Source organism: Nymphaea colorata, chromosome 6 (genome assembly GCF_008831285.2).
Source record: "Nymphaea colorata isolate Beijing-Zhang1983 chromosome 6, ASM883128v2, whole genome shotgun sequence".
NCBI lineage: Eukaryota > Viridiplantae > Streptophyta > Magnoliopsida > Nymphaeales > Nymphaeaceae > Nymphaea > Nymphaea colorata.
Window position 1 is genome coordinate 1,449,270 of NC_045143.1, and position 14,306 is coordinate 1,463,575.

The following is a 14,306-nucleotide window of genomic DNA, read 5'->3' on the forward strand; positions in this document are numbered from 1 at the left end:
AAACTCAACATGATTATGATGTGTATTAAATTAGTATAGCGTGCCAATCGTTCAAAAAAGATGAGGACAGATTACCAAGATTCAAAATGAAATGGACGAAGCCGGAAAACAACTGATAAGGTGAACGATCATCGGAAGTCAGTGGCAAAGAACGTGGTCAAGTCGTCGGCTGCAGAAGAAGCGTGTTGCTTTCAGGGATTTTGCTGTACAGACTTTTCTCCCAGAATATTAAAGCTTCAAATTGCAGCTTACTAAATTGATGAAGTCAACGCCTTCTTCCTTTCTTCTCTCTCTCTCTCTCCCTCTTCGTTAAAATCACTCAGAGATTTGGAGTCACGGAATCCGCTCTCTGCTTTCTGCAATTGGCAGCAAAAGTAAAGGAACCACTGAAACCTCCCAACAAGTCCGCCTTCTTCAACTGACCATGGCCAACTGCAGGCGATTGCTTCTGCCTCTGTTATTAATCCTTTCCGTCGTCTCCGCCTCTGCCCAGCGTAAGCATCCTCTCCTGCATCGCTCACGTGGTCCGTTGCTTCTTCGATCTTTTTCTGTCTCAGAAAACTTAAGAGTTTCTTCCGTTGTTTTTTATTTGCGGCATATCGATCGCCATTAAAATCATTGTCATGTTTCTATAAGATCAAGATAAAAGGCTGAGGTCAGTGAAAATTTCAAACGTTTAAGCAGGAACCAGTCTCTGGTAGATGGACTCTATGCCTAGAAGGCGCCTTCTGGGTGTCGAACTCTTGACAATTCACAGGATTTCAAAGAAAAAAAATTTCTCTACCAATACAATTAACTGAGTTTGAATCGCACAACAGCAAGATGACCTATCTCACTTTCTGATACCCACAAATAGCTTCTACAGAACGAATAAGTTGTTTGGGGAAGCCATAAAATAGATGCTTAGGTAGAGTACTATTCACATGTCCATTCCGTGAGTTAAATTTTGCAGTGCCTTTGAACGTGGACTGCGGAACCACCGGCAAAACTGCGGGATACTTGAGCATGACATGGGTTGGTGATGAACAGTATGTAAAGTCGGGCCAATCTGCGACGGTGCGAATCGACGATTCGCTCATAGTGCCGCTCACCACTCTCCGGTACTTCCCTGATCAGAGAAAGAAGAACTGCTACTCCTTCCCTGGCTTGGGCCAAGGCATCAAGATCCTTGTTCGCGCTTGGTTTTACTATGGCAACTACGATGGCTTGTCCTCTCCACCAACATTTGATCTTCTTTTCAACGGGAACAGCTGGGGGACGGTGTTTCTTTCGGGAGATAACGATTCTGCAGCGTTCGAGATGGTCCATGTCACCAAAGTTGATGAGGTTAGTGTCTGTTTGGCTCGTACCAAGCCCAACGACGTTCCCTTCATCAACTCTCTTGAAATAAAGAAACTGGAAGATGACATGTATCTTTCCATGGACACCAACCGGCCCCTATACCTCAAGGGCAGATATTCCTATGCATCGCCTTCAACAACCGTGAGGTATGCGTCGCCGATTCTACTACTGTGCTTTTCTTTGTTTAACGGGATATGTCTCATCGCTGATTTGCATATTTTTGTAGAGATATTTACTTCTGGGATAGTCTATAAGTGTGAGATTGGCCTTCTTTTTTCAACCGAGCAAAAAACCTTAGACTGGAATTCTCTTATGGACTTGAGTTTTGCACGAGGAATTATGGGATTTGAAAGGTCATTGCGTTTAAGATGGCACAAAAAATCATGCCCCGCCCTACTACGCCGACTCCATTCAGTGAGGAAGGGGAATTTGGTTGCATGTGAATTAATCTTAAGTTTCACAAGATAACTTTATCTCCCCTCTTTGCTTCAAATTGGTTCCACCAAATTATTCCTAACCTTGTGAGTTTATATATTCTCGCATGGTTTCTTTTTTCCGGTCTCAGGCCAATATCTTTTTGCAGGTACCCCGATGATCCTTACGATCGACTCTGGTTTACTTTTACCGACTATGCAAGTTCCGGGTTAAGTCCCCTGACAAGGAGTTCGGACCCGAGCTCCGACCTAGCAGACAGACCGCCGGCTGCTGTTCTGCGGCAGGCAGTTACGCCATCATCCAGTCTGGCATCTAACATGACCGTCCCCAATGCTATAGAGTCGCCGTCGCCGGTGCCTCATTACGTTACTTTTTATTTCGTGGAGATGTTGGCCAACGCGAGCAGGTCGTTCGACATCTACTTGGACGATCAGAAATTTTATGCCGGGACAATCGTTCCAAACGGGACAGTGTTCGAGATTGTGGGCTCCAGAGTCTCACTCTCGAATAGCTCGGTGTTCTCGCTGGTGAGAGCCAAAGGGTCCACTCTGCCCCCTTTAATAAGCGCGGCAGAGTTCTATATAATCGGTGATGCTTGGGTCAATGCAACCGACAGTTCAGACGGTATGTCCTCTCTCTCTCTCTCGCTATCTCCCTCTTCCTCTCTGTTATGTCCTCTTATTCTTTGGATGTTGGTGTTGGTTCACAGTGAAGGCTTTGAGTGAATTTCAGAAGGGTTATGTACAACTCCAGCCATGGAGCGGAGATCCTTGCCTTCCCATGGGCTATGCATGGGAGTGGGTCAACTGCAGCTCTGATTCCACCCCTCGAGTTACTGCACTGTGAGTTTCATTATGGATATACGTAGTGTCACCAACAAGGTAGCAAACGGGTTCTCGATTCACAAAATTGACCGGTTCAGCTGAATCCTTTTTGAATTGGTCAAATACCAAATAATTTATTAATACACACATAAATATAATTAAAAATTACAAAATAATTGGAAACGGTATCGAATCAGCCACCTAGACAAGATCAAGTGGGTTTCAGCCAGTTCAAGTTGCGTGCACTAGATTCTGCAATTGTTTTCTATCTTTTTTTTCGCCACGACACGTACATTTTAGTGTTTTTATTTAATAATATTCTTTTTATTTTCAAAACTTTTTTTTTTTTACTTTAGACTTTGTCGAATATAACCAGCTTCGAGTTTCTCCGCCATCCAAATACCTTTCAGGATTTTTTTTTTTTTTTTGTTATACCGCCTCAAAAGAAATATCATGGTTTTCATAAGCATTAGGCTTCTGTGCTATATGGTCTTTTATTATGCATTCATAGGTCGTAGTAAATCATAACTAAGTCAGATATTAACTCATTAAAAATAAAAAAATTAGTTATATTAACGCTTAGCTGAATTCTCCTCCCGCTCAATGAAATCATATATATGGTATATGATAGTGTTCTACGTTGCAAAACTATGAGTGGCAGATGCAGAAATGTGAGTCGTCCGTTGACTAAAGATCCGAATTGGAGGTGGACCTGGAGCATGTGCCTAGTAAGCCATGCTCGCCCGTCCTTTTTGCAATAAAAAATAAAAAAAAAAAGTCGGAATTTCCTTAAGCGACAATCAACACGCAAATGGTTAACCACCGAGGGCCCCCTGTTATTTTAAATCCAGAATTTAAAAGAACAAGCGGCGACTACATTATAAAATATTATTTCAAGACTGGAAAAGGGTTGTTGCTGTTTTACTTTTACAAAGTAATACTTTTGATACGCATATTTTTCTCCCTTTTTTTTTTTTTGGGTCTTAAGTTCAAATTTTTAGTACTATATTGTGTAAAGTTGTGAATGGATATGTCGTTACTTACGTCGGATAGAATTTTAAATGCAGTTGAAGCTCCAATGAGGTTTTAGAAAGACCAACTGACAGAGTCTACACACATTTATTTTCTTATAAAAATCATTGTGCATGTAATAGACGACACTGTATTGGATGGAATTCCTGCAAAACGCTCATGCTCAAACTGAAGTGTTCCAAGAATCAATCGGCAATCAACTTTATGCCTTCGCAATTTTTTTTGACTTGATTTTACTATAATCTCACAGTTTCACATAATTTAAAGTTAAAGATTACTGCGCAATTAATGCTTACATTCAGTGATATTTATCTTTCACGAAATCTTTTATTATATATATATATATATATATATATATATATATATTGCATTCCACATCTTATAATATCATAGCCGGAATATTACCGCTATAATTTTTCTTTTCATACATGTACGCCCAATGTTGTCAATGTTCGTGCGTGGATCAGCATAAAAAGTAACGTTAAGGGGCTCGACACTGTTCTATCTCAATAACGGGTGAAATGTGGCGTGTTAAGAGTGAAAGCGTATTACAAGTCAACAAAATATACTATAAAATACTTTTTAGTTTGTCAAGACAAAATAATATTAAAACTGGTGGTGCGAAATGACATCATAATGGCAGAAATCTCATATACATTAAGTTAAAAAAAACAAGGTCTTATGATTCGAAAAATGATATCGCTCGTTTGCTTTGGTCATATATATTTACAAATGAGACTTTCAACATTTTAACATTTAAAAATGCAGTAGATATACCAAAAGGACCTTATAGCTACTCCCCTCCCTGATAAATTACAGGTTCTCGTGCTGCGTACGTGCAATGTATTATGTTCCTACCATTAAATCATGAAAACGTCACGTATACCCAAAGTTGTGAAGCAGGAAATATCAAAGCTCAAATTAACTGGACTGGTAATCTGGTTCGACTGTTTATTCTCACTTTCTTATGTCTTTTCTGCACAGATACTTAAGTGGTTATGGACTCAGCGGATCCCTTGCAGACTTCAGTAACTTGACTGCTCTTCAAACAATGTAAGTAAGTTTGAGTTTGGCTGAAGGGGCACTCTTTCAGAAGTTTCTATATCCTAACAGGCAGTCATATGAACAAAAATGCAAATATTTGAATCAGGGAAAGTAAAAATAAAGAAATATTGAGGGGCTGCTGCCCACACCAGCCTAGGAGCCACACGCTTTGAGTTCCCTTACAAGGATTTCACTCATATAAACTTTGTTCTTTTTCTTGTTCGACAGTGATTTGCACAACAACAGCTTGAGTGGAAGCATCCCTGAATTCCTTGGTGAACTTCCTAATCTGCAGCAGTTGTAAGTACAAAACCGTCATAGCTTTCTTTAAGTTGCAGCAATCTATCTAAGAAGTTCATTGACATATTTGCAGCAACTCTGAACCTAAGGATTTTTGCAGTTGATTCAATTTAACAAATTTCAGCTGCTCATAATTTCAATATATTGCAGAAACCTGGCTGACAACCAATTTAATGGATCGGTGCCTTCATCACTTACTGGCAATTCAAGAGGACTAATTTTGAAGTAGGTGACCAATCCAACACCGTTCACCTGGTTTTGTTACTTTTCAATCTCTTGTTAATGTCGACTGAGACCCTCTCTTCCTCTTGTAGCATTTCAGGCAACAACTTCGATTCGAACAACCCAAAGAAGAAGCCAAACGGGAGCATAGTAGCTGGAGCAACCATTGGTTCTCTCCTGTTTCTTCTGCTCTTGGTGTTGCTTGCTATCTTCATTGTCAGGAGGCGAAGAACTCTTGGTACAACATCTAGCTAGACCCTCTTCCTGCTCTTCCATTTCTCTTAACTTATAGAAGATTGGGTATTATATTTTACTGGATTTATAGATCAATAGTTCATACCTTCATCAGGTCAGGGCAGCGTCAGGATCTGAGGTTCTGAAAGCAGATATAGTTCACGCCCAAACTGTACTTTGCCCGAAAATAACGAGAACTAAGTTTAGGAATATAAAAAAATTAAATGGCGTCCCTTAAATTAATATCTTGTTCTTCATAATAACTATTGGATTTTCATATACTATTTTTTTTTTTTCAGATGTGCCAGTCAATAATCCCAGACTGACAGTGCTGCCGGAACAGGCGATCAAGCATGAATTCTCTCACGCAGAGATAGTGGAGATCACCAACAATTTTGAAACAGTCATTGGTGAAGGAGGATCTGGCAATGTCTACCATGGTCGACTTAATAATGGTCCTGAGGTCGCCGTTAAGGTGCTAAAAGATTCGCTTGAACGAGGAACCAAGGAGTTTGTAGCAGAGGTTTGTTTTTTATTGTAATGGCTTCATCACATTCTTAGTTCATAAATATATGCTTAACATTCGTGAAATTACTTGTTTTAGGTAAAGCTGTTGATGACTGTTCACCATAAATGTTTAGTGTCGTTTATCGGGTACTGCGAGGAGGATGGAAAACTGATTCTTCTTTATGAGTACATGAGTGGTGGCAATCTAAGGCAGCTATTGTCAGGTAGGTCACTTTGACAAATTGATCAACAATTTTGTCTGTCATTTACTTTTGACCTAAAATGAGATGAAGATGAACCATATCACTAATGGAAGTGTGAACTTCAACCTAAAGAAGGTCAAGGTTTCGTTACCCAGCATGTAAATATCATTAATCATAAAGATATAAAGAGGGCTTGCGGAAAGAAGAAATTGTTCTTAATGACCATGTCTTTTTCATTTGCCTACACTAGTTCTATCCACCTGGCTAGGGGGGTGGAGACAGCACCTTTTCAGTTGAGGTGCTCTGCCTAACCCCAGCTTGTCTATAAGAAAACGTCACATTGGCCAAAATGGAGAAGTATATAATGCTAGAAAAGAAATAAAATATTTGAAAAACATATAAAATAAAACAAATGCCAATTTAGTTACTAATTTGCATCTATATTGAATTTCTTGTTTTGCAGGAAGGGGTAGCACATCTGTATTTCTAACATGGGAGACAAGACTTCAGATGGCGCTCAGTGTGGCAACAGGTCCAATTAGGCCTCCCTACCAATCAACCATTGCAGAGTTCTCTTGTCTTATCAATTTTTTTTAGATTAATAAATTAAAGTTCTTTTTGCTTTCTGATAATGTGCTTTCTTCATTGCAGGGTTGGACTATTTACATTCAGGGTGTTATCCAGCAATCATTCACAGGGATGTAAAAACCACAAACATTCTTTTAAATGGAAAGATGGAGGCAAAAGTAGCAGATTTTGGTTTGTCCAAATTTGGCCACAAGGACGATGTGACAACGTTACCAACTGTAGTTGCCGGCACTCCTGGATATATAGATCCCGAGTATGTCCTTTTCCTGTGGCATGAATCTGCTTGAGTTCATCGCCTGACATGGTCGTCTTGACTACCCTCTAAACAGAGCTGCACCTAATTACAAGAGAACACCCGAATATGAGAACATGGTAGGAAATAAACGTCAGAATTCCCCTCTCCAACGAAAAAGAAAAGTCTTATATTAATTCAAAATCAATAAAGATTTCCTCAAAGAATTTTCTTGTACTTCAAGAAATTTCTTATGAGAACGTTATTCAGCTCAGTTGAGCAATTCTAAAATAAGAAAGAAGTGAAAAGGTTTCCTCCAAGATGAAATGTTACCCTGCTTCCTAACAGTGCAACCCTCCTCTCAAGTTTAGCCCACGTAGCTGCTCTTGTGCCTGCTGGCATATAATTCATTGTCATTTGGCATGCTTGAAAGTTAGTCCACAGCGCCAAGCCTTAATTATTTATATTTTTGTATAATAATTGGACTGTCACAGTGTCACTCGTCCGTAACATAGTTAGTCCAGCTGATTTTTACTAAACTTTGGCTGATAATTCTGGTTTCACAACACAGTAGGCACATGCATAAAAGAGATTTGCTTCCTGAATATGTTTATGTTGCTTTTATCAATGGCCTAACAAGGTTGTCTCTTTGGCAATTGTAAAAGTAACCTAAGCAGGATCTTCAACTGTCTCTACTATTTGCAGGTACTACAGTACAAACATGGTCACAAAAAAAAGCGATGTCTATAGCTTTGGTGTTGTTCTCTTTGAGCTTATCACTGGATATCCTCCACTGTTTAATGTGTCACGAGAGCGTTTTCATATAGTTCAGTGGGCAACATCAAGACTAACTCAAGGAGACATCGATGGTGTTGCTGACCCAAGGCTGAGAGGGCAATATGAAGTAAACTCCATGTGGAAAGTTGCAGATATAGCAATGTCATGCACTGCACCATCATCCAAGATGAGGCCTCGCATGAGTGATGTAGTAAACCAATTGAAGGAGGCCATAGAGGCAGAGACATATTATCAACATATGACTACTAACACCTCATGTCCAGAGGTTCAACATTCATCATCATCTTACGGATTTTCCAGCTCACATGAGTCAACTTCAACCTTGCCACTAGCAAGATAGTTAGTCTTCCACTAAAGTTTCAAGTCCTTATGAGGCAATTTAATAGACAACTTTTTTTTTTGTTGGTTGGTCTTTATATGACTTACGTGAGTTTGTTTTGTTGAACATTTATCTGTTACTTTTGTTCGCATAAGCACGCACTGTGCAGAAAAGTGTGAAAGGCAATAAACATTCTCGTTATATGTCTGAATTGTTCTGTAAGTTGTAATTTGCTGAGACGTGGCTTACTAGCCACTCATTTCTTCTTCTTATTTTAAGCTCCTCTATCTTGTATTCAGTCTTGTCAACTGTTGTAACAGCTTTTTGCTTAGATTAGAGGAAGAACTACGTACAAAGATTATGAGACCTGCTTATGAGAGTTAAATCACAAGAGGAGTCGAGCAATAGATGGTAGACGGCAAATAGGGTGCTTTTTTTTTTTGCGGCATATCGATCGCCATTAAAATCATTGACGTGTGTCTAGGCAACAATATTTACTCCATGGGCAAAAGACCATCATTACTAATGGCAAGAGCTGAGTTAAAAAAAAAAATTATGAAAAAGGGTTTTTAAAATTTTAAAAAATACTAGAATATAATTTTTTAAAAAATTTATGTAAGATAAATAACTTTTTTTAAGTTTTTTTTTAGAAGGCCCAATCACATAGCGGCTTCCTGGTTCCACCCTAGACCTAGGCATCGAACGGCTTGGCCCGATAAGAGCCGGGTTTGGGTTGGTTCGATGTCTAAAACCCGAGCCCAGGTCCAGCCCAGCCCATTTATAATAAAAAAATATGTATTTTTTAAAATATAAAATAATACTAGTTACCTATTGGATACCTGGCCTCCTCATGCCTAGTTCCACTCGACCCTCGACCCCCTGTTCCTGAGCTCTCTGTCGAATGTCAAACGGGTTGCCTAACTTTAATTTTAAATATGTCTAACTTTTCACAAACAGCCATATCGGGACAAAGAAAAATTAAAATAAATGAAAAGGTTCCAAAATCGCCACTTTAAAATTCAAATCAAAATGTTTGTAGAAAACGTGAGGAGGCTGCTGGCTGTTGCTTTCTCACCCACGGACGGATCTAAGTGGGGCTTGCCAAGGCCCTGGAGTGGGTCTGGCTTCACCTCAAAAAAATGTTTAAAAAAAAATTACGAGTAAATTGTAAAAAAAATCACTTGTTTTATATAAAATTTTTTAAAAATAATATTTCAGCTTCGTTTAAAATAAAAAGGTTTTAAATATGTTGACTTAGACGCTTAAGCTGAAAAATAAACAAAACATATTTTTAATTATATCACTAGTACCAATCACCAGCTGACCATGTCTAGTGACTGGCCTTTGTGTTTTATAAGGGGATATTTTTTCAAGGCACGTAAACTCGCGGGCCAGACACATCAACATTTTCAGGTCGTGTTGGTTTTGTCAATATGATCTTCTACGGTTTTTTTTTTGTTTGTTTAATTTCTCTTATCTTCGGAAGATCTTCAGAAAATCTTCACAAATCTTTAAAAAATAAAAATTTTAAAAATCTTGAAAATTATATAACAACAAAAAATAAATCAAAATTTAATTAAAAAAATGCAAAAAACGCCTACTTATGAGTTTTTTTCTTGTTTTTTATATTCTAACTGTTTTTTTTTTTTAAACACGTCTTCACTCATTTCGGCTTATCCATCACTTTTTTGTCAATTAAAACCTGGTATTTGTGACAGTGTTTCTAAGCTAAAAGGATTGATCTTCGGGTCAGTTTGTCAGACACTCCTACTCCAAAAGAAAGCCCAGCAAAATACACTCCTACTCCAAAAGAAAGCCCAGCAAAATTTCAAGTGTTGCGTCACAACAGTGTTTATTAACAGTAATCAGTTTACTATATAAGTTGCCTTCAAGGGAGTTGGTGCAATAGACAAGGCAAGTGTTTTTTTGTCAAGTTTTCCGGATAACTTTATGTGTTGCAAAAGAAAACTGTCGTTGAAGCATAAAAGAGAAATCAACATGGAACAATGAATGTAGGAATGACATTATAGAGGAAAATGTGAAGACTTCGGCTCTCTTGTTGAACATTAAGATGAAATATACTCACCAAACAAAATAATATAAAAATTAATCATAGGTATTGTTGGACCATAAAATGAAATATACTGGCCGAAGAGAATGAGGTGAAGAGAATGATGTAAAAATTAATCATAAGATGAAATCTCTCGGTCATATAGGATCTTATCCTCCCATCTGAATACTGGACTTACATTAATCACTAAATTTTAATTACATATAAAAGATTGAATTATTAAATTAATTATTTGAAGGGTGCCTTCATGGGGAACCACGCGGTGAAGAAAAGACTCGGCCACGCTAATCAATTACTAGGTGATCAATTTTGTTATTGCAAGACAGTCTGGATGAAGTAAAGGGATCATAGTCTCATAGCGATGATATCGAAAATCGAACATGGAAAAATGTTTATATTTCGAGTTTTCTATTTATAATAAGAGGACTGCCTTCCGTGTTTTATAGGGGGCATTTTTGTAAGGCACGTAGACTCGTGGGCCAGACATATAAACATTTTCAGGTCGAGTTTGTTTTTAATCATTGTTAATATGATCTTTTACGGTTTTTTTTTTGTTTCTTTAATTTCTCATATCTTCGGAAGATTTGAGAAAATCTTGACAATTTTTTTTAAAAAAAATAAAAATTTTTAAAAATCTTGAAAATTATATAAAAATAAAATAAACCAGAAATTAATAAAAAATGCAAAAAAAAAAACGCCTACATATGCTTTTCTTTTTCTTGTTTTTATATTCTAGCGGTTTTTTTTTAAAAAAGAAAACATGTCTTTTATGGTTGACTCATTCCGACTTATCCACCGCTTTTTTTTTCAATTAAAACCCGGTATTTCCAATTCCTTCGCTGAAAAGGATGATCTTGGGGTCAGCTTCTCAGACACTACGACTCCAAAGCAATGCCACTTTCAAGTGTTGGGTCACATCAGTATTTATTAACAGAAATCAGTATATCATATAAGTTGTTCCCAAAGAGTTGGTGCAATAGACAAGGCAATAGTAGGTTAATATTTTTTTTTTCGAGTTCTAACTTAGACATTCCAAAAAGAAGCTGTAAATTGAAGCATAACAAAAATAACTTCATACATTGCAAAAAGAAGCTACAGATTGAAGCATAACAAAAACATCACTATGGAACAATGAATGTAGGAATGGCATCAATGGAGTACAGAGAGAAGAATGGAGTACAGAGAGAAGGGTGAAGGCTTCGATTCTCTTATTGGACAGTAAAATGAAATATAATCATTCAACAAAATAATGTAAAAATTAATCATAGGTCATGTTGGACAATAAGATGTAATCTATCCACCCCAACAGAATAATGAAAAAATTAATCATAGGACGAAATCTCTCGGTCATATAACATCTTATCCACCCATTTGAATACATGACTTACATTAATCACTAAATTTTAATTACATACAGAACATTCTCCAGTGATAATATAAAGGATTGAATTATTAAATTAACTATCGCTGAACCCTTTCTTGAAGGGTGCCTTCGTGGGGAACAACACGGTGATGAAAAGACTCGGCCACCGTGATTAATTAGTACGTGCTAAATTTTGTTATTAGAATCTGGATAAAGTAAAGGGATCATAGTCTCATAGAGATGATATCGAAAATCGAACATGGAAAACCATGTCTGAATGGATGACTTTCTGTGCTGGGATTCAATAGAATCAGCAAAAACTTTGCTTACGCGTTCACTTAATAACTCTTGTATCATATATTTTAAGTTTTCTTTTACATGAAATTACATGCATATTACTAGTCTTTTTGAGAAAAACTCCATCGTTTTGTCTATTAAATTAGTATAACCAATGCTAATAACCCATTTCTTACCTTCGTCCGTTGGATCCGATGCACTGTAACATTGAAAAAGAAGAGGACTGATCATAAAAATCCAAAATTGCAAGCGCGAAGCCTAAAAATAACTGATAAAATGAAAAATCCTTTATCGAGTCAGCAAGAAGAAGTGCCCAAGAAGTCGACCGCGGGAGATCGGCAATTGCTTTCCGCGAGCTTGCAGCTGCCAACCGAGTTTAGATTTTCTTCCTCCATTATTCCTTCCAATTGTAGCTTCGTCAACTCATGAAGGTCAACTCCTCTCTCTCGTTTTCTCTCTCTCTCTCCTCTCCCCCTTAGATTATTCATTGACGGAATCCACTCTCTCTGATCGAATTAATTAAGTGCAACTCCCCTACGGGTTGCCTTGTCGACTGGCCATGGCGAACTGCAGGAGACTGCTGCTACCTCTGTTATTGGTCCTTTCCGCCGCCTCTGCTCAGCGTAAGCATCCTCGTCCTCACTTCTCAGGTCGTCCTCCTGCAAGAGGACGCTTTGATCTTCTCTTTGTTCCATCTCAGAAAACTTTTTGTTTATTCCATTCCTTTTTCTGTGTGGCATATCGCCGTTAAATCATTGATGGGTTTCTGACTTTCTTCACGTGATGATCAAGAGAAAAGGGTAGGGCGAGAAAAAATTTCAAAGGGTGTTGAACTCTTGGCTACTGGACATTACAGGATGTCACATGAAGTCTCTGCATACCAACTTAACTTGGATCGAGCCACAGCAAGCCGACTTACCTCACTTTCTCATCATAGTAGCAAGCTTAGTTTCGGTACTATAATTCACAAGTTCATTCATCGATTTGCCTTAATAATTCACAGTGCCTGTCAACGTTGATTGCGGAACCACCGGCAAAAATAAGGGCTACCTTGGCCTCACATGGGTTGGCGATGAACAGTAAGTGCCGTCAGGCCAATCGACGACCGTCCGAATCGACGATTCGCTCATAGCGCCGCTCACCACCCTCCGGTACTTTCCCTCGGGAAAAAAGAACTGCTACTCCTTCCCGGGCGTGGGCCAAGGCATCAAGATCCTCGTTCGCGCTTGGTTTTACTATGGCAACTACGACGGCCTGTCGTCGCCGCCAACATTTAACGTTCTTTTCAACGGGAACCTTTGGTCGCCGGTGTTCATGACCGGAGATAATGGTTCTGCAATCTTGGAGATGATCCACGCCACCAAAGTTGATGATGTTAGTGTTTGTTTGGCTCGAACAAATGCCAAGGACGTTCCCTTCATCAACTCTCTTGAAATAAAAAAGCTGGAAGCCGACATGTACCATGGCATGGACTCCGACCGTCCCCTGCATGCCATGGGAAGATATGCCTACGCATCACCATCCACCAATGTTGTGAGGTATCGGCTGTCATCCATCTTCTTCTGTCATTTACTGTCTCTTACTTGGTTTGCAATATATATATATATATATAATCTCAACCCGTAATCCTAGTTGAAAAAAAAAATTAGGAAGAAAATATATAAACTAATAGAAGGCGTCACCAATTTTTTCTTGTCTTTCTCTCAATCAACTGCCCATCTGAATGGTAAGCTGAAATTATAACAATTCAATGGAATAAAATGCTGTTTGGTAACTAAAATTTAAAATTTGATTGCTAAAAAATTACTTTGGAAATTTCTTTAAAAGACAAGAAGGAAGGCTCCCGTAGAGAATGTCAGTTTTTGGCCTTTTCCTTACCAACCAGACACTTCCAAATGGATGCCAAACAACTCAAAACCAAAACCAAGTTGCGACTTAGCAAAAGGCGATAAGGTGTTCAACAGCTACCAATTAGTATTCTCTGTATAATACCAGTTAGATTTTGAGGCCCCTAATTTCCGATCATGATTTGCCGTATTCCGACTTGAAGCGGCCTAGTCATCACAACACATAAGGTCTACAATGGTATAGACGTTGTAATGCCTAATGCTCGATGGAAAGCCGGGATCGAGCCCAAACCAAACTTGACCCACGTGCAAGGGCCCACAAACAATCCCTGCCCAATTCTCGCTTTGACATGCCTGGCCTATGTAGAGGGGGGCCAACCAGACCCTCTCTCACGTAATTGGGTCTTAGTTGATGATTATTGACCCAAGACCTACTTATATTCTTGCACTGGAAGTGGGAATTTTTTTCAGTAATGTTGATATATTGTTGTGGGCTCTAGCTGTACAATCACTTTGTTTCTTTTAAGTGTGTAGCATAGTTGGATAGTTTAAGGATTGCATTAATGATGTATGATTAGTTTGATTTTCGTGAGTGCTATTTTTCTAAATTATAAAAAGCGGTTTAATAACAATCAAGTTGACCATAAAC

The 14,306-nt window shown here is 38.4% G+C and overlaps 1 protein-coding gene across 1 annotated transcript; it reads left to right on the plus strand.

The window, feature by feature from the left end:
• Positions 1 to 374: 374 nt before the first annotated feature.
• LOC116256405 (probable LRR receptor-like serine/threonine-protein kinase PAM74) lies at positions 375 to 8,272 on the plus strand. Its single transcript, XM_031632768.2, has 13 exons — positions 375 to 494; positions 953 to 1,487; positions 1,925 to 2,400; positions 2,486 to 2,618; positions 4,617 to 4,685; positions 4,905 to 4,976; positions 5,127 to 5,201; positions 5,291 to 5,436; positions 5,732 to 5,955; positions 6,037 to 6,163; positions 6,606 to 6,674; positions 6,794 to 6,983; positions 7,668 to 8,272. Exons 1-13 carry the CDS (start codon positions 425 to 427, stop codon positions 8,098 to 8,100), a joined length of 2,619 nt encoding a protein of 872 aa, XP_031488628.1. The 5' UTR covers positions 375 to 424; the 3' UTR covers positions 8,101 to 8,272.
• The last annotated feature ends 6,034 nt before the right edge of the window (positions 8,273 to 14,306 follow it).